The sequence below is a fragment of the Canis lupus genome, chromosome 31 (assembly GCF_048164855.1).
Source record: "Canis lupus baileyi chromosome 31, mCanLup2.hap1, whole genome shotgun sequence".
Lineage (NCBI taxonomy): Eukaryota > Metazoa > Chordata > Mammalia > Carnivora > Canidae > Canis > Canis lupus.
The window spans coordinates 14,397,801-14,417,177 of record NC_132868.1 but is presented as its reverse complement, the minus strand read 5'-3'; the positions used below and the strand labels follow the sequence as shown (position 1 = coordinate 14,417,177).

The following is a 19,377-nucleotide window of genomic DNA, read 5'->3' as shown; positions in this document are numbered from 1 at the left end:
GATAGTTTAGGTGTCTGAACCAAGCTGTCAGAATGAAGGAGGGATATGTTTTGCCTGGGATGAAGAAGGCTTCCTAAAACAATCTCCGAAGTAGATGCTTCACCAACACCAGGTTGGATTCTCTGTGATCTCCATGTTGTGTCACTTGCTCCAGAAGCTAAACAGGACAGGCTGATTGGCCAAGCACATGGCCACGTGGTGGTGTCATTGAAAAAGAATTGGTCTTAAAAAAAAAAAAGAAAAGAAAAGAAAAGAATTGGTCTTTGTAACTATGAGCTTGGCTTTTTTTTTTTTTAAATTATACAGAAATGAGATCATACAGTATTTGTTTTTGACTTCTTTTAATGCCCACAAGGTCCATCCATGTTGTCTTTAATAGCAAGATCTTGGGTTTTTTTTTAATGGCTGAATAATAATCCTGTGCATGTGTACATACCACATTGTCTTCATTCATCTATTGGTGGACACTTAGGTTGCTTCCATAGCTTAGCCATTTAAATAGTGCTGCAATGACAGTAAGTGTGCATATATCTTTTTGAGTGAGTATTTTTGTTTTCTTCTAATAAATATTGAGAAATGGAATTGCTGGATGACATAGTAATTTCATAATTTTTTGAGGAACCTCCGTATTGATTTCTGCAGTGGCTGCACCAGTTTACATTCCTACCAGCAGTGTAGGAGGGCTCCTTTTTCTCCACATCCTCGCTAACACTTGTAATTTCTTGTCTTCTTGGTTATAGCCATTCTACCAGGTGTGAGGTGATATCTCATTGGGGTTGTTTTATTTTATTATTTTTTTAAAGACTTTATTTGAGAGAGCGAGAGCGCGCACACATGCACACAAAAGAATACAAGCAGAAGAAAGAGAGGGAGAAGTAGGTTCTCCACTGAGCAGGGAGCCTGGTTTGGGGCTCAATCCCAGGACTCCGGGATCATGACCAGAGCTGAAGGCAGATGCTGAACCAACTCAGCCACCCAGGCTTCCCTCTCATCGGGGTTTTGATTTGCTTCCCTGATACTGAGTGATGTTGAGTGTCTTTTCATGTGTCTGTTGGCCCTCCGTATGTCTTCTCTGGAAAAATGTCTGTTCACATCCTTTGACTGAAATTTTTTGATCAGATTGTTTTTCAGGTGTTGTTGAGTTATTTGAATTTTTTATATATATTGAACATTAACCCCTTAAGGGATAAATCTTTTGCAAATATCTTCTCTTTGTTAGTAGGTTGTGTTCCTGTTTCGTTGGTTTCTTTGCAAAAGCTTTTTATTTTGGTGTAGTCTCAGTAGTATTTTGCTTTTGTTTCCCTCGCCTGAGGAGACCTATCCATAAATATGTTGCTAAGGCTGACATCCAAGAGGTTATTGCCTATGTTTTTTGTCGGAGTTTTATGGTTTAAGGTCTTCACATTTAGGTCTTTACTCTGTTTTGAGTTTTTGTGTGGTATAAGAAAATGGTCCAGTGTCATTCTTTAGAATGTTAGATGTCCAGTTTTCCCAATACCATTTATTGAAGGACTGTCTTTTTTCCCCCACCATTGCATCTTTTGATTAATTGGTCAGGTTTATACATGAATTTATTTCTGGGCTCTATACTGTTCCATTGATCTATGTGTCTGTCTTTGTGTCAGTTCCATACTGTTTTGATTATTATGGCTTTGCAGTATATCTTGAAATCTGGAATTTTGATACCTCCAGCTGTGTTCTTCTTTCTCAGATTGATTTGGCTATTCAGCGTCTTTTTTGGTTCCATGCAAGTTTTAGGATTATTCTGATTCTGTGTCAAATACTTGGTGTTTTGATAGAGATTGCAATGAATCTGTAGATTGCTTTGGGTAAGGGGGTACATTTTAATAGTATTCTTTCAATCCATGGGCATGGCATATTTTCTGTTTTTTTAAATTGTTTTGCTTTTGAGTTGTCTGAGTTCTTTATTTTGGATATTCTCCCTATCAGATACAGTTTACAAATATTCTCTCCCATTAAATAGTTGCTTTTTCATCTTCTTGATGGTTTATTTCCTTTGCTGTGCAGAAGCTTTTTAGTTGGTTATTCTTGCTTATTCTTTCATTGTCTTTTGGTGTCAAATCCAGAAAATAATCACCAAGACAGATGTCGGGATTTACCACTTATGTTTTCTTCTAGGAGTATTATGGTTTCAGGTGTTAGATTCAAGGCATTAATCCATCTTGCGTTTATTTTTGTGTATGGTGTAAGATAGTGGCCCAGTTTCATTCTTTTGCTTGTGGCTCTCCAGTTTTCCCAACACCATTTGTTGAAGAGACTGTTTTTCCCTTATTGTCATAAATTAATTGACCATATATGCATAGGAACATTCTGGCTTCTCTGTTCCATTGATCCATATGTCCCATTTTTATGCTAATACCATACTGGTTGATTACTATGACTTTGTAATGTAGTTTGAAATCAGAGAACATGATGCCTCCTGTTTTGTTCTTTAGTCTCAACTTCTTTGGCTATGCAGGATCTTTGGTGGTTTCATACAGATTTTAGGATTACTTGTTTTTTTGTGAAAAATGCCATTTGTTGTTGTTTTTTTTTTAATGTATTCATGAGAGAGAGAGAGAGACAGGCAGAGGGAGAAGCAGGCTCCCTAGAGGGAGCCCGATGTGGGACTCAATCCCAGGTCTCCAGGATCCCACCCTGGGCTGACGGCAGTGCTAAACCGCTGAGTCACCCGGGTTGCCCATGCCATTTGAATTTTGATAGAGCTTGCATCTGTATGTAAGGTGCCATGTACTTCTCAGTTTAATCATGTCATGCTATATTTAAAGACCCTCTCTTTCCCCCTCACTTCTTGAATTTGCTCTTTTTTTTTTTTAAGATCTTATTTATTTATTCATGAGAGACAGAGAGAGAGAGAGAGAGAGAGAGGAACAGGCACAGGCAGAGGGAGAAGCAGGCTCCATGCAGGGAGCCCGATGTGGGACTCAATCCCAGGTCTCCAGGATCCCACCCTGGTCTGAAGGCTGTGCTAAACCGCTGAGCCACCAGGGCTGTCCCCTAGAATTTAACCTAACTGTATATGTCACTGGTATAAACACATGACATAATAGAAATGTATGCAATATGATTTATTTTTTTAAAGGTAGAGACAGAGAGGCAGAGGCACAAGCAGACGGAGAAGCAGGCTCCCTGCAGAGAGCCGGATCTGGGACTTGATCCCAGGACCTGGGACCCCGGGACCACGCCCTCAGTGAAAGTCAGATGCTCAATTGATGAGCTACCCAGTCATCCCAATATGATTTATTTTAAATTAAAAAAACAGCAATAGAGAAAACCGTATTTATCTTTTGTAATTGTTTCTTGGAGTGAAAAATATGTCACTTTTCTCTTGCACAAAGATGTCTTGTATTATGGTGGACAATGTGGAGTTGAACCTTTAATTGGAAATAATTTTTTATTCAGTTTTATAATGGATGAGTGTTCATAAGGGTAAATTCTTCTGAATGTGAGTAGAATCTTTGCATGACTTACAAGTAACTGCTATTAGTAGAATGCTTATATTCCAGTGTTTTAAATTTTTACCTATTTGCAATAGTAATTTTCACTTACAGTTTAATTACACTGTTAATATTACAAGCCCTCTATGAGGGCTGGGATTTCTGGTTTGTCTGCTGTTAAACTGTGGTGCCCAGATTAGTACCTGACACAGTGTTCAACAGATTTTTTTTTAATTGAGTGATTGAATTAAATAAGATGACCTAAAAAAAAAAAAAAAAAATAAATAAATAAATAAGATGACCTAAACAATGATAGTTCATATTCATAAAGTTTAAAACCAGAAAACCCTGTTTTTAGAATTTAGTCTTTAACTCTACCATTTTTGGAACCTGGCTCAGGCTATCACTATCCTTTCTGGAAATTCTTTTCATTGTAGGAAAGGTGGACTTAAATTATTCCTTGCCAAATGAGGTTTCTCAACCCACAATTTGACTGAGAATTAAAGAATCAAATCATATGTTTGTGTAACTACTTATGAACATCCTTACATAGAAATATTCTAAGTGTTATAAATAGGTGGAAAGCGCAGCTAAAAAGGTTGTGTGTTCCATCTAGTCTCTGCTACGAGCAGAGGCAGGCATTTTTCCCTTGGCTGACTGGGACAAGTTGTCCATTTGGGGCATTTATTCAACAAATACTGTGTGCTTCCTCTTTGCACAGGAGTATGTTAAAAACAGTAGGGAATAAGTTGAAGAGGATACTACCCTGACCTTTTTTGTTTTGTTTTGTTTTGTTGTTTTGTTTTTTAAAGATTTCATTTATTTACTCATGAGAGACACAGAGGCAGAGACACAGGCAGAGGGAGAAGCAGGGTCCCTATAGGGAGCCTGATGCGGGACTCGATCCCAGGACACTGGGATCACAACCTGAGCTGAAGGCAGATGCTGAACCACTGAGCCACCCAGGAATCCCAGTGCTATGTATTTTTAAAAGTTTTCTGAAATGACCTGAGTATGCTATAAATATCCTTCCTATCATCTCAACTTCTGTATACCAGAACAAACCAAAAGGGAACTCTGAACATTTTTGCTGAAGCTTAGTAACAAATATAACTCTGAATACCATGGTCTTATTAAATCAACCTAGTTCATTTTTACTCATGAGGATGCAATTAAAAATTTTTTAATCATAAACCAGAAATATATTTACACAATGGAATAGAATTGAGAGTCCCTAAATGAACCCATATATCTAGGGCCGATTGATTTTTCATCAAGGATAACAAGACCATTTAAGAGGGAAAGAAAGATTTTTTTCAACAGATGCTGCTAGGACAACTGGATATCCACACGCAAAAGAATGAATTTGTACTCCCAGCTCATACCATTTATAAAAATTAACTGAAAGTGGTACCTAAATATAAATGCTAAAAGTGTAAAAATTTTAGAACTAAACATAAGCTGTTAATCTTTGTGACCTTGGATTAGGTGGCAGTTCAATATGACACTGAAAGCCCAAACAACAGAATAGATAAATCAGACTACATTAAAATTAAAAACTTGTGTAAGGACACTGGTCAAGAAAATGAAGAGACAGTCTACAAAATGGGAGAAAATATTTGCAAGTCATACAACTGGTAAGGATCTAGTGGCCAGAATATATAAAGAGCCCCCACAATTCAACAATAATGCAATTTAAAATGGGCAAAAGATTTGAATAGACCTATCTCCAAAGAAGAGGTACAGATGGCCAATAAGCACATGTACAGATACTCCACATGAAAAAGATGCTCACCATCGCTAATCGTTAGGGAAATGCAAATGAAAACTATAATGAGATACTACTTCATAACCATTAAAGTGGCTATAGTAATAATTTTAAAAAGGACAACAGTATGAGTGAGGATGCAAAGAAGTTGGAAAGTTCATAATACATTGCTGATGGGAATGTAAAATGGTACAGCTGCTATGAAGAAAACAATTTGACACTTAATTAAAAAAAATTAATCAGTTACCACATCACCCACCACTCCTAGGTATATACCCAGGAGAATTGAAGAAATGTATACACAACTTACACATGAGGTTCACAGCCTCATTATTCACAGAAAAACAAAAATTGGAAACAACTTAATGTCCATCAGTTAATAGGTAAACAGTCTGATCTATCCATATAGTGGAATATTACTCAGCCATAAAAAGAAATAAGAGTACTGACACATGCTATAACATGGATGGTCCCTGAAAACCTACATTAAGTGAAAGAAGCCAGAGACAAAAGGTTGTATTATAAGATTCTATTTATATGAAATGTCCAGAATGGGTAAACCCATAGAGATAGAAAATAACCTAGTGATTACCAAGGAATGAGGAAGTTGGGAGGCATGGGGATTATTTTTTGTTTGTTTTTGTTTCTTCTTCTTCTTTTTTTTCTTAATGATAAATGTTCTGAAATTGGTGGTGGTAGTTGTACAGTGTTGTAAATGTACTAACCACTAAAATTTTAAATAGATTGTGTGGCCCAGTGAAAGATATATTTGTAAGTCCACATTTTCAACAAAAATAGTATTTTAGGTCCTATACAGAGATTTCCATGTTTAAATGTATTATAATCATCTTTCTTTACTTCAGGATGCTAGGAAAGCGTGTAACGATGCAACCCTTATTCAGGTAAAGTGGTTTTGTTTTTTTTTTTTTAATCCATTTTAGTAAGTCACATGAAAGAGCTTGACACGGATGCAAATGACATTCAGATGGTTTTTATTAGTATTTAATTGAAAGTGAGATCTGTATTTAAAAACACTTTGCCAGATGCTGTACATGTGCTTTTTAAAGCATACTTGTTAAAATAGAAGCCTGTGGAAAAGCAAATACTGTAAAAATATGTAGATTCATATGTATTTTTAAGTAACTTCTGATTCTTTTTGATATGTGCCAATTATGCTTTTTTTCCTTAAACTCTTAGATTGCATTAGTTTAATATTGATAATTTTTATTAAGGAAAATTTTATGCGCTGAATGAAAGCTTTTACTCTTTGATCATCTACTTTTTGATTTTTACTTGTAGCTTTTTGAAAACTAAAGTTGGGAGATATGTCTCTTAAAAGTTAATCTGTAATAGATATTCTCAATGGAAAGTGCAAATAGGATCATTTTAAATCATACCTTTTCTTCAACTTACTGATCCTATAATGGCTCTGGAATTATTTAAACTACCTTCAGTTGCTGTAAATTTGTCTTCTGTTTTATGCCTGTTGTTTCTACTTTATTGTCTGAGCTATGTCTAAGGTAAAGAATAACATTCTTGGTGCTTTCTGAAGATCACATCAAATATGGATTCCGTGGGCCGAATACAAATGAGAACGAGACGGACGCTGAGGGGTCATCTAGCTAAGATCTACGCTATGCATTGGGGATACGATTCAAGGTTTGTACCTGCCTATTTAAAGAATTTATTTCAGAGGCCCCTGGGTGGCTCAGTCAGTTAAGCATCTGACTTTGATCTCAGGGTTGTGAGTTCAAGCAGGTGTGGAGTCTACTTAAAAAAAAAAAAAGAAATTCAGGTTCTGCCACATACCTTACTGTTAACTTTTCCTTTCATAAAAAGTTGGGGACAACTGCTACCTGAATCCCTGCTAATGTCATTTACCTGCAGGGAAGGGATCTGCGCAGCTTGGTGACAGGGACAGGAAGGTGACTTTTCCCCCCAGGTAGCTTTTTTTGTATCTTTCGAATTTCATACGATAGTGAAAATGTCCAAAGCGAAACAAAGTTCAGTAACTAATAGTTGTTTAGTTAGGAGTTCCCATTTAGCCAGCAAACCAAGCTTTCTGCTGTTCAAGCCCAGTCCGGTTTACTCAGCCATTATGCCCATTTCTCACACACTTGATGCAACTGGAAAATTCACAGTTCCTGATACACTCACTGTGTTTTTCCTCCCCTTGTCAATGAACATACCTTCCTCACAGAATAGACTTCTCTTTACCTTTAGCTTACAGAATTCCATTTTTCAATATGCATTCTTTTTGGGAAGACTGATTCACTCAACAAACAGGTATCTTTCCCCTATTACTTTCCTGTGACATTGATTTTATACCCCCCCTCCTGACAGTTTTCACTTATCTAACATCTTGTAAACGTGTGAATACCTTCTCTCTGCCTGATGGTAGAGGCCTCAGAGGCAGGAGGCGTGTCCTGCGTCATACCCATCACACGGCCTTGCATTCACAGGCTCTCGATTTAGATGGAGTGAAATATGATTGTTGGACAAGTCAATAAATAATAATCTATCAGAATCTTGAATAAGAATGTTGTCACCATAAAAAAGTTGAATCCTTTAAAAAGTTGAATCATAACCAGAAGCATTTTTAGTAAAATGTTGGAATTTTGCTAAACTCTGTGTCCTATTGGAAACTTTGGCATGCAGAATAAATTTTATTAAATTGGGAGGATATTTTCTGGTGTTAAGTTTTTAATTAGGAAAATTATATTTTTGGAACTGTTCTACATTAATGCAGTGCATGACTAATTGAAGCTACTTTTTTCCTCTGTCAAATTATTTTTGTGTTTGTTCTTCTAGGCTACTAGTCAGTGCTTCCCAAGATGGAAAATTAATTATTTGGGATAGCTATACAACAAATAAGGTAGGATTTCTTAATTTTTCTCCTTAACCTTTTATTTGGTCTAGGGTCCAACAGTTCTTTCCTTTATTCTATTATTTCAAACTTTAATTTCCTTCACAGATAAACTGATTCCATTTATTTTAATCTAGATTGTCTCTTAGGGCTTAGTGTTTGCTTTTAATATTAACCCCTTTTATGTTCTCAAGAACAGATGTAGGACTATTATTCAGTGTGTTTTAGTTGTCTTATATATTGTATTCTAATATTAGAAAAGTGCACCAGTTTTACATACTCATGATTTATTATTTTTTAAAGTTTTATTTAATTTCTACACTCAATGTGGGGCTCCAACTCATGATCTTGAGATCATGAGTCACATGCTCTTCTGACTGAGTCAGCAAGGCGCCCCTATAAATGACTTTTCTTAAATTTCCCATGTGCTAATGTGGCAGCAACCCTGAGATTTTTATTTCTGTTGTAACTAAGCCTGAAAGCTTCTCTAAGGCTTTTCTCTGGTCCACTCTAGGCATTGATTTGGGTTTCTGGATTGCTTAGGAGATGCAGTAGATTGGAGGCAAATTCCAGCTTTTTCCCCATCTCTTGGAGAAACCCATTGGGTTCTCCTAATGTGTCTACTGCAAAGAATCCTTGATGTAAAGGTGTTGAGTGGTAGCAGAAAAGCTTCAAGAAAACTTACACACATCAAATACCTTTTAGGTTCTGTGTGTACTTATATCACTTTTTATTAAAGATTTAAAAGTACTGTTTTGTGAATTAAACAATAACTTCAACCTGGTTGAGATTTATTTATAACAGTTTTTATATTAATTGGTTTTCAAACATATTTTCCTAGAACAAAAATAGTTTTAAAAATATTTTAGGTTTAGGGACACTTGAGTGGCTCAGCAGTTGATCCTCCACCTTTGGCTCAGGGTGTGATCCCAGTCCGGGGATCGAGTCCCACATCGGGCTCCCTGCATGGAGCCTGCTTCTCTCTCTGCCTATGTCTCTGCCTCTCTCTCTGTGTCTCTCATGAATAAATAAATAAAATCTTCAAAAAATATATTTTAGGTTTAAGTGAGAGCATAATAGTAACAACGTATATGTTGATTCTCTGGACCATTCAGCCTTGACTTTTCTACCTACTAGCAAATGATTGGTATTGATTGGTATTGAGTAAGGCACAGAGTGGTGTGGGCAGATCAGCACAAACTATGACCATTTTTAAAATTTGAGTGCAGAGTATATATCCTATTAGAGGGACACAGTGCCATCTCTTCATGGAAGAACCATTTTATTTTTTTATTTTTATGGAAGAACCATTTTAATTGGCTCTGACACTTGCCTTGTTTGGTATTAGAGGAAATTCCTCCTTTGAGTGCTATTACCAAAACAAAGGATTTTATTAAATTCTTAAACATTTTGCACTTAATATTTTGAATGGATATATTAGCATTGAAACATCCTACATCCTTCTCCTAAAATAATTTCTGAAAAGGAAAACTTAAATCCAAATGAATTGGTGACACATGCTAACATGCCTATTATTTTTTCTGTGTAATTATAAGTATTTTATTTTTCATTGTTCACTTAAACCGTTGCATTTTTTTTTAAATTTTTTTTAAATTTTTATTTATTTATGATAGTCACAGAGAGAGAGAGAGGCAGAGGGAGAAGCAGGCTCCATGCACCGGGAGCCTGACGTGGGATTCGATCCCGGGTCTCCAGGATTGCGCCCTGGGCCAAAGGCAGGCGCTAAACCGCTGCGCCACCCAGGGATCCCAAACCGTTGCATTTTTAATTTAGCTTATTTTTAGTTAGATGCATTTAATTTTTAGTAATGCTTGCTTCATTGTAAATCGATTTGAAAAATGAAAAAAAAGATTTGAAAAATGGACTGTTTTTTACAATATTAGTAATAGTTTTTGCATGTTATTTGTTGTACAGATGCATGCTATTCCTTTGAGGTCTTCCTGGGTAATGACCTGTGCCTATGCTCCCTCCGGTAATTACGTGGCATGTGGAGGGCTGGACAACATCTGCTCTATATATAACTTAAAAACCAGAGAGGGAAACGTGAGAGTGAGTCGGGAGTTACCAGGTCACACAGGTGAGCTCCACAAAATACTGTCCTTTCTAACTAAATATGAGGACTCCTGAGTGAGCCAACCAATGAGAGCAAGGGATGAACTGTGCTCAACTGTTAAAGCTTGAATATTAATCAAGTGAGTAGAAATGGCTATGAATCTGGGATGCACCAACTTTGTAGTTCTACAAATGATGACTGTAACTTTATTTTTATTTAAAAAATAGCACTGTTTTGTAAAAAAAAATGACAGATTGATTACAAAATATTCAAACAATAATAATAATTTTAAAAAGCAAATACAGAAGCACCTGGGTGGCTCAGTCAGTTAAGTGTCTGACTCTTGATTTCAGTTCAGGTCTCTATCTTGGGATCATGAGTTCAGGCCCCATGTTGGGCTCCATGCCCAGCATGAAGCCTACTTTAAAAAGAAAGCAAATAGAATTTTCTGTTTTCTCTGTAACCGTATAACAATATGGGATTTTGGCATCTGTACTTAGTAATTGAAAGTATGTATTAGGTTCATAGTAGGAAACACTTCATAAATGTGGTAGTGCATTGCTTGATTTGCCAGTATGCCACCATAGTGTGTACACAATAGTATAGTATTTGGTTGGCAGTGTTAGTAAGGAATTTATTGCCACTCATCAAGTTTCTAACTCTCTGAATTCTTGGTAGTACTATTTGATCATGCTTTTTTACAAAAATCTCTAATGTCCTTGTCCTGCCATTTCCGTATTTTGAGACACTGGTGAATTCTGAGCTTTCAGGGAACACCTTTTCTATGAAGCCTTCACCAAGGTGGTTGTAATTTCTCACAGTATTATTAAAGGATTCCCAGTGTACTGAGCCCAGTCTGCCATAGATGATAGAGATTTGTGTAATGGAATCTGTTTCAGGTCCTGCTACCTGTAGCAGGTAGAAGGGACTGTGTCTTAAGTTTGTCATTTTCAGGGTGTCCAACACGACACCGTTGACAGTAAATACCTGAGAGTTGATAAAATTTAGTTGCAGACAGCATAGAACTTGAAGTAATTAGAAGTAGAGCTAGACGTTATAGTAACAAAACTTTGTTGCCACGTATTGTGCTGTTAAAAATGCATATTACTATTTCACATGGTAATGGAGGTACTCAGTCAGTGATAACCTAAAATGTGTTGCTCTGTGCTGCAGGCTACTTGTCCTGCTGTCGTTTTTTAGATGACAGCCAAATTGTTACCAGTTCAGGAGACACAACTTGGTAAGTGTGGCCCACAGGAACACTGATTTGGGGATTGAGGGTGGTAGTAGGAACTAACATAAAAGACGATACAGTCATCATTTTAATATATGTTTAATTATAGTGCTTTATGGGACATCGAAACTGCCCAGCAGACCACCACATTCACTGGGCATTCTGGAGATGTGATGAGTCTCTCTCTGAGTCCTGACATGAGGACATTTGTTTCTGGTGCTTGTGATGCCTCTTCAAAATTATGGGATATTCGAGATGGAATGTGCAGACAGTCTTTCACTGGACACGTGTCAGATATTAATGCTGTCAGTGTAAGTAAATCGCATTTCTAAGGAAAATTTATTATGCATACAAACTGTTGAGATCTATAACCTGATTTTAACCCCAAAAACTCCAAACAGGTAACCGCAAATAGATTAAGCCAAGTAAGTACTCAGCGTATATGAGAATGAACTGGTTGTATGAAGTATAATTGTCCCATGTAGATCAAGTGCTAAACTGTACAGGAACAACTAGGATTTCCAAAAGTACTGTGAATGCAAGTGCTTATGTGTATCAGACACTCCTAATTTTGTGAGAAGTGTGTTTGAGGAAAAAATTGGTTACTCTTTATTCACATATTGAAAGCCATTTTTTATAATTTTGTTGAACATCTGAGAAAGTAAATACTGTTACCGCCTGCCCCCGCCTATTATCAGACCAGCCTGGTTAGAAGAATAGAGATTTAAAGCAGGTTAACCTTGTCTTTTCCATCTCTCATTTTATCACCTTTATCAGGTTGGTGGTATTCTCTTTTCCTAATTTGCTTACATTTTGTCAGGGATGAGTGGAGTTAAATGCTTTTTTCTCTTCATCTATTGAGATGATCATGTGATTTGTTTTTTTAGTCTGTTAAATGGTGAATTCACATTGATTTCTTTTTCCCCAAATATTACCCCAACCCTGTATTTCTGGGACAAACCACACTTGGTCATCTTGCATAATTGTTTGTAAATATTAGTTCATTTGATTTATAAAAGTTTTGCAACCGTGTTCATAAAAGTTGTTATATTTTTCCTTTCTTTTTTTATTTTTTTTATTTTTTTTATTTTTTTTATTTTTCCTTTCTTGAAATGATTTTTCTGGTTTGTTATTTAGACCAATGCTGGCCTTGTAGGCAAAGTTGGGGAGCATCCCTCCTCTTCTGTTTTCTGGGACAGTTTGTGTAGGATTGGTATTATTTCTTCCTTAAATGTTTGGTTGGACTTCTCTGTGAAAGCTCTTTAGCCAAGGAGTTTTCTTTGTGAGAAGAGATTTATCTACAGATTTAATGTCTTATTTAGATATAGGCCTGTTTAGATTATCCATTGAGTCCTAACCCCCCACTATGTCAGCATGTGACCTTATTTGAAAATAGGATCGTTGGAGATGTCATCAGCTGTGTCATACCCAGATTGGAGATCCGTCATATGACTAGTATCCTTAGAAAAGGGGGATATCTACAAACCAACAGGCAGAGGAGGTAAGCAGTGTGAAGAGTCACAGGGAGAAGACTGATATATACAGCTCTTAGACACCTTGACTTCAAGCTTCCAGCCTCCAGAATTGTGTGACCTTAAATCTCTGCTGTGTAAACCATCCAGTTTGTGGTGCTTTGTTAGATAGATGGCATTTACATTTGGTAGAGGTTTATCTGTTTATCTTCTCAACCATCTTTTGGTTGGGACAATTTGCTCTATTTTTCTGTTTTATTTAGTTGATTTTTTACTGCGATTATTTCTTTGCTGTGTAGTTTGGTTTCATTTTCTTTTTTTTCTTTTTTTTTTAATAGTTGTTCATCTTCTCATGATGAACAAATAACTTCAGTTGTTTTTTTTATTTTTTTAAAAGATTTATTTATTTATTCATTCATGATAGACAGAGAGAGAGAGAGGCAGAGACACAGGCAGAGGGAGAAGCAGGCTCCATGCCAGGAGCCCGACGTGGAACTCGATCCTGGGACTCCAGGATCGCACCCTGTGCTAAAGGCAGGTGCCAAACCGCTGAGCCACCCAGGGATCCCCTCATTTTCTTTTTCTAGGTATGGAAGGCAGAAGTTGATCCCACTGATTTGAAAACAATTTTTTTCTTTTTTAATATTGAAGCTTAAAGTGATTCATTTCTAAACATTGCTTTTGGTGCATTCCACAGATTTGAATGCACTGTGTTTTCATTTTCATTTAGTTAAAAATTCTTTAAAAATATTTTTGATCTTGGGCAGCCTGGGTTGCTCAGCGGTTTGGCACCGCCTTCAGCCCAGGGTGTGATCCTGGAGACCCAGAATCGAGTCCCACGTTGGGCTCCCCGCGTGGAGCCTGCTTCTCCCTCTGCCTGTGTCTCTGCCTCTCTCTCTCTTTCTCTATTTCTCATGAATAAATAAAATCTTTTAAAAAATAATATTTTTTTATCTCTTTGACCCTTGAGTTTATTTTATTATTATTATTATTATTTATTTATTTTTTAAAGATTTTCTTAATTTATTCATGAGAGACACAGAGAGAGAGGCAGAGACACAGGCAGAGGGAGAAGCGGGCTCCATGCGGGGAGTCCGACGCGGGACTCGATCCTGGGTCTCCAGGATCACACCCTGGGCTGAAGGCGGTGCCAGACCGCTGAGCCACCCAGGCTGCCCTTGTGTTTTTTTTAGAAGGGTGTTATATAGTTCTCAGATATTTGGAGATTTTCTAGATATTTTTATTTTTATTAGTTTTTAATTTCATTTTATTATGGTCCAAGGATATACTTTGTATGATTTATAGGATTCTAAAGTTCTTGAGACTTGTTTTATGGTCCATAATACAGTCTGACCTGGTCATTTTCTGCACTTGAAAAGAATCTATTCTGCTGTTACTGGATGGAGAGTTCCACAGATAACAGTTATCTCAGGTTGGTTAATAGTATTATTCAGCTCTTCTGGATCCTTACTGATACTTGTCAGTTCTGTTCTTGAGAAAGGGCTTTTGAAATCTCTAATTGTGTAGTGCAGTTTTCCTTGCAATTTATTAGTTTTTGCCTCAGTGAGTATTTGAAAGCATAAACCTTTAGGATTGTTCTGTTCTCATGGTCAGTTGATTTCATTATCATTACAAAATGTCCCTCTTTATCGCTGGTATTTGCTCTGAAATTTTTGTCTGATATTGATAGAACTACCCCAGTTTTCTTTCATTAGTCTAAGCATGGGTGTTCTCTTTTTCCTTGCTTTTACTTGCTATTTATATTTTTATATTCAAAGTGATTTTCTTATAGAGCAGTAGTTGGGTCTAAAGAATCCTATTTCAGGGCACTTCTGTGGCTTGGTCAGTTAAGCATCTGTGTTGGGCTCAGGTCAGGCTCCCTGCTCTGCAGAGTCTGTTTCACCCTCTGCCCCCACCCCTCTGGCATGTGCTTGCTTGCTCACTCTCTTTTTTTTAAAGATTTTATTTATTTATTCATAAGAGATAGAGGCAGAGATACAGGCCGAGGGAGAAGCAGGCTCCATGCAGAGAGCCCTATGTGGGACTCGATCCTGGGTCTCCAGGATCATGCCCTGGGCTGAAGGCAGCACTAAACTGCTGAGCCACCCAGGCTGCCCCTCACTCACTCTCTCAAACAAATAAATCTTAAATAAATAGAATCCTATTTCTGCTTTTTGTTTAGATCATTTACATTTTATGTGATTATTGTATTGACATGATTAGGTTTAAATCTACCATCTCGCTCTTTGCCTTTTGTCCTGTTCTTTGTTTTTCTTTTTATGCCTTCTTTTGAGTTTAAAAAAAATAAATAAAAAGGGGGATGCCTGAGTGGCTCAGTGGTTGAGCATCTGCCTTTGGCTCAGGGTGTGATCCCAGCATCCTGGGATCGAGTCCCACATCAGGCTCCCTGTGTGGAGCCTGCTTCTCCCTCTGTCTGTGTCTCTGCCTCTCTCTATCTCTCTGTGTTTCTCATGAATAAATAAATAAAATCTTTAAAAAAAATAAAAATAAAAAGAATTTTTTAATTTCCTTCTTAGTTTTTAGCACGATTTTTGTTGGTTTTGGGGGTTTGTTTTGTTTGTGGTTGCAGAGAATTTGTAGTATACATCTATAGTTTATGGCAGTCTACTTTTAAGTGATCTTATACCAGTTTTACGTATATATAAGACCTTTTACCTGGATTCTCCCATTTCTCCTGTCCCAGCCTTTAGGCAATTATTGTCATACGTTTTACTTTTATATGTCTTAAACCCTACAACACATTGGTATTATTTTTGCTTTCAAGAGCGGATGCTCTGGGATGCCTGGCTGGCTTAGTCAGTTAAGCATCTGCCTCTGGCTCAGGTCATGATCCCAAGGTCCTGGGATCAAGCTCCATGGGTTGCTCCCTGCTCAGTAGGAAGTATTCTTTCTCCACCCCTCCTGCTGGTTCATTCTTTCTCTCTCTCAAAATTTTTTTAAAAAGGAGCTGATGCCTTTTAGGGAGATTTAAAAAATAAAGTCTTTTTGTTTACTAACATAGTTACCATTTTCTGTGCTTCTCATTCTTTTGTTTATAGATTCAGATTTTCATCCATTTTTCTTCTTGAAGGGCTTCCTTTAGTGTTTCTTAGAGTGCAAATCTGTTAAGGTCCTTCAGCTTTTCTGTATGCAAAATTTTGAAAATTTTGCCTTCAGTTTTGAAAAAAATGTTCACTTCTTTTTCTTCTGTTGATACTTTAAAGATGTTATTCCAATGTCTTCTGCTTTATGTTGGTACTGATGGGAAATGTGCTGTCATGCTTATATTTGTTCTCTATACAGTAGGCCCTTTGTTTTCCTCTGGCTACTTTAAATATTTTCTGTTTTTTTTTTGTTGTTTGTTTTTAAAAGGAATGCTCAGATTTCCTCCTCCTCCTTTTTTTTTTCTTAAAGATCTTATTCATTTATTTCAGAGAGAATACAGGTTGACCCAGGGGGATGGGAGAGGAGCAGAGAGGGAGGGAGAGAATCTCAAGCAGACTCTGGGCTGGGTGCAGAGCCTGATGTGGGGCTCGATCCCACAACCCCAAGACAATGATCTGAGCTGAAATTGAGAGGGGCAGCTGAACTGACTGAGCCACCCAGGTGCTCTCTTTGTTTTTAAGCAACTTGATTATGATATCTTTGTATAATTTTCTTCATATTTCTTGTGTCTGGATCTGTGGATTATAGCTTTCATCCCATTTGGAAAATTTTCAGCCATTATCAGTAAAGTATATTTGTGTCTGTTCTCTTGTGGGTATTCCAAATGCATGTATATTAAGATGCTTGAAGTGTTCCCACAGTTCACTCATGCTGTGTTCATTTTATTTTCCAGTTTTGTTTTCTCACTGTATTTCACTCTAGGTAGTTTCTGTTGATATGTCTTCCAGCTCACTACACTTCTTCTGCAATGTCTGATCTACCATTAAACCCATAGAGTGTACTTTTTAATCTCAGACATTGCTGTTTTTCTTCTGTTAATTCTGTTATCTGTGACATTGCTGGGGTTTGTGTCAGGTGAGTGATTTTTTTTTTCCCACCTAATTATGGGTCATATTTTCTTGCTTTTGCATGTCTGATTTTCATTAGATGTGATGCCAGACATTGTAAATTTTACCTTGTTGGGTGCTGGATAATTTTGTATTTAGATAAATACTATTTAGCTTTGTTCTAGGGCATAGTTATTTGGAAATAATTTGATCCTATCAGGTCTTACATTTCAGTTTTTTTTTTTAAGGTTTTATTTATTTATTCATGAGAGACACAGAGTGAGAGTGAGAGCGTGAGAGAGAGATACAGGCAGAGGGAGAAGCAGGCTCCAGGCAGGGAGTCTGATGTGGGACTTGATCCCCGGTCTCCAGGATCATGCCCTGGACTGAAGGTGGCGCTAAACCACTGAGCCACTCGGGCTGCCCACATTTCAATTTTGTTAGGTGGGACCAGAGCAGCACTTTGTGTATGCTTAAATTTGTCCCACCAGTGAGGGAAAACCTTATGATCTCTCTTCCCAGTGAATTGTGAGGTTCTCCTCCTTGCCACAAGGCACAGGCATTATTCCTGGCCCTGGGTGAACATCAGGTTTGTTTCCTGTTATCTTTAATGGGAAATTATTCTGCTTGAATAGTTTCCTTAAACACCTGTGATCAGTACTCATCTGAATACTTGACTGGCCCCTTATCATCTCCTGACTTTTCTGTCTACTAAGTGTTGTCCTCTCTGGTGCTCTCTGGTGAACTCTAGCTGCCTTGGACTCCCTGGATTCTTAGCTGTCTCCTCAACTCTGAGATACCAATGGATTCCATCTGGGTTGCCCTTCCCAGCACCGTGACCTGTAAAGGTCCAGGCAGGAAGGTGGTGGCAGTTACGCGGTTTACCTCATTTGTGCCTTGTCTCTCAGGGACCAGTCTCCTTTGATTGATATCCGGTGTCTTTAGAACCATGTTTCAGATATTTTATCTAATTAATTAATTTATCAGCATGGGGTAAATGTAATCACTGTTTACTCCCTTTTGGCTGAAAGCAGAAGGATATCAAAGAAATAATTTTTTTAAAAAGAACTGAAGAGTGAAAACAAAAGGGCTTCCCCAGTATTTTTTTTTTTTTGCTTCCCCAGTATTTAAAAGTAATTTAAGAAGACCAACAGACATCCTTTTGAATTTAAGATATCAAAACATAAGGAAAAACAATTCTAGAAATATTCAAAATGAAAAGTAGGTTACCTAGATACAAAAGATTAAAAAAAAAAGGCTAGCCTCACACTTTTGCATAATAGACAGGGCTGGAAAGCTTCTGAACAATACCCACTTAGTGTTGAGGGAGAAATACTGTGACCCAAGAATTTTAATTATCAGAGGTCATATTTTTTGATGGGGAGGGAAAATTCCAGTAAGTATAACATAGGATAAGAGATTAAGACCACATATAATAACTCAAGACAATAAATGTAAATGGTCGCCACTATTAAAAGTTACACCATTAGTCAAACTGTATGTTGTTTACAAGAGCTTCATCTCAAACTAAATGGCCCAGGAAAGCTAACAGTAAAAATGAAAGAATGGGCAAACGATAAACTAAAAGAAATCTATAGTAATATTACTATATTTCTATGAGACGAAGTACCAAAAGCCATCAAGGAGGAGACTTTCATATACACCTTTGAGGTATTGATATCCTAAGTAGGCAAGAAAAAAGATTAAGGATTTGAAAAATGTAGTTTAATGATGTTGATGGAATAAACATTGCATTCTGCACTGTACAAATGTTCTGAAACATAAAAACCAATTGCACAGCAGGCCACTAAAGAAATCATTAATCTAAAAAAAAAAAAAAAAAGAAATCATTAATCTGAAGTGAATAGCTCAGGACTTTGGAGGAAAGAACAGTTCACACTGGGAGAGAGAGGAGGGAGCTGGTAAGGAGCAAAGCAGAAATATGGATTGAAGTGAGAGCCTTTACCTGAACCAGCAGGTCCTCTACCATCTACCTTCTGCCCCTTACCTGTAGTCTGTCCAGCTCTTGAGCTGCAGTTCTGACATCCAGTAAGTTGTGAAAAACGTCTTCTCCCCTAAGAATAGCATAGACATACTCTGTGGCAGGGAGCTGTTTGTAGTCCTTACTTAGCCCACTTGGTATGACTGTCACTGACCTTGCACTGCTGTGTTTATCACAGCATGCCGCTCCAGGCCCAGTGGAGTTGTAGTTAACACACAGCATATTCCTTTTCTAAAATCTGAATGACTGTAAGTTCTGAAAAACCACAATTCTGAAGGGTTCATATTGGCCTCTTGGGGACTGTGGACCTGTGGTCACCCATGATCCACGCTGCCTCTTTCTCTGATCTCCCCAGTCCTCACTCCACCTCAGTCACATTGGCCTCCTTGGCCACCCCCCCAATGGCACGTTTTCTACCAAGGAAGCTATCACCCTTACTGCCCCTCCCCACCCCCCAGAAGCCCATTGCTTCACTTCCAGGGTGGCAGGGAAGGGGTGTGGGGGAGTGTTC

General features: G+C 37.5%; 1 protein-coding gene across 1 annotated transcript in view; it reads left to right on the top strand.

Annotated features, from left to right (window-relative positions):
• The window catches only part of GNB4 (G protein subunit beta 4), a 56,170-nt gene that overhangs the window by 28,657 nt on the left and 8,136 nt on the right, over positions 1-19,377 (top strand). The window contains exons 3-8 of the mRNA XM_072807474.1: positions 6,090-6,128; positions 6,779-6,885; positions 8,038-8,101; positions 10,028-10,190; positions 11,340-11,406; positions 11,510-11,711. Coding sequence (XP_072663575.1) covers positions 6,090-6,128; positions 6,779-6,885; positions 8,038-8,101; positions 10,028-10,190; positions 11,340-11,406; positions 11,510-11,711 — 642 coding nt within the window. The remainder of the gene's footprint in view (positions 1-6,089; positions 6,129-6,778; positions 6,886-8,037; positions 8,102-10,027; positions 10,191-11,339; positions 11,407-11,509; positions 11,712-19,377) is intronic.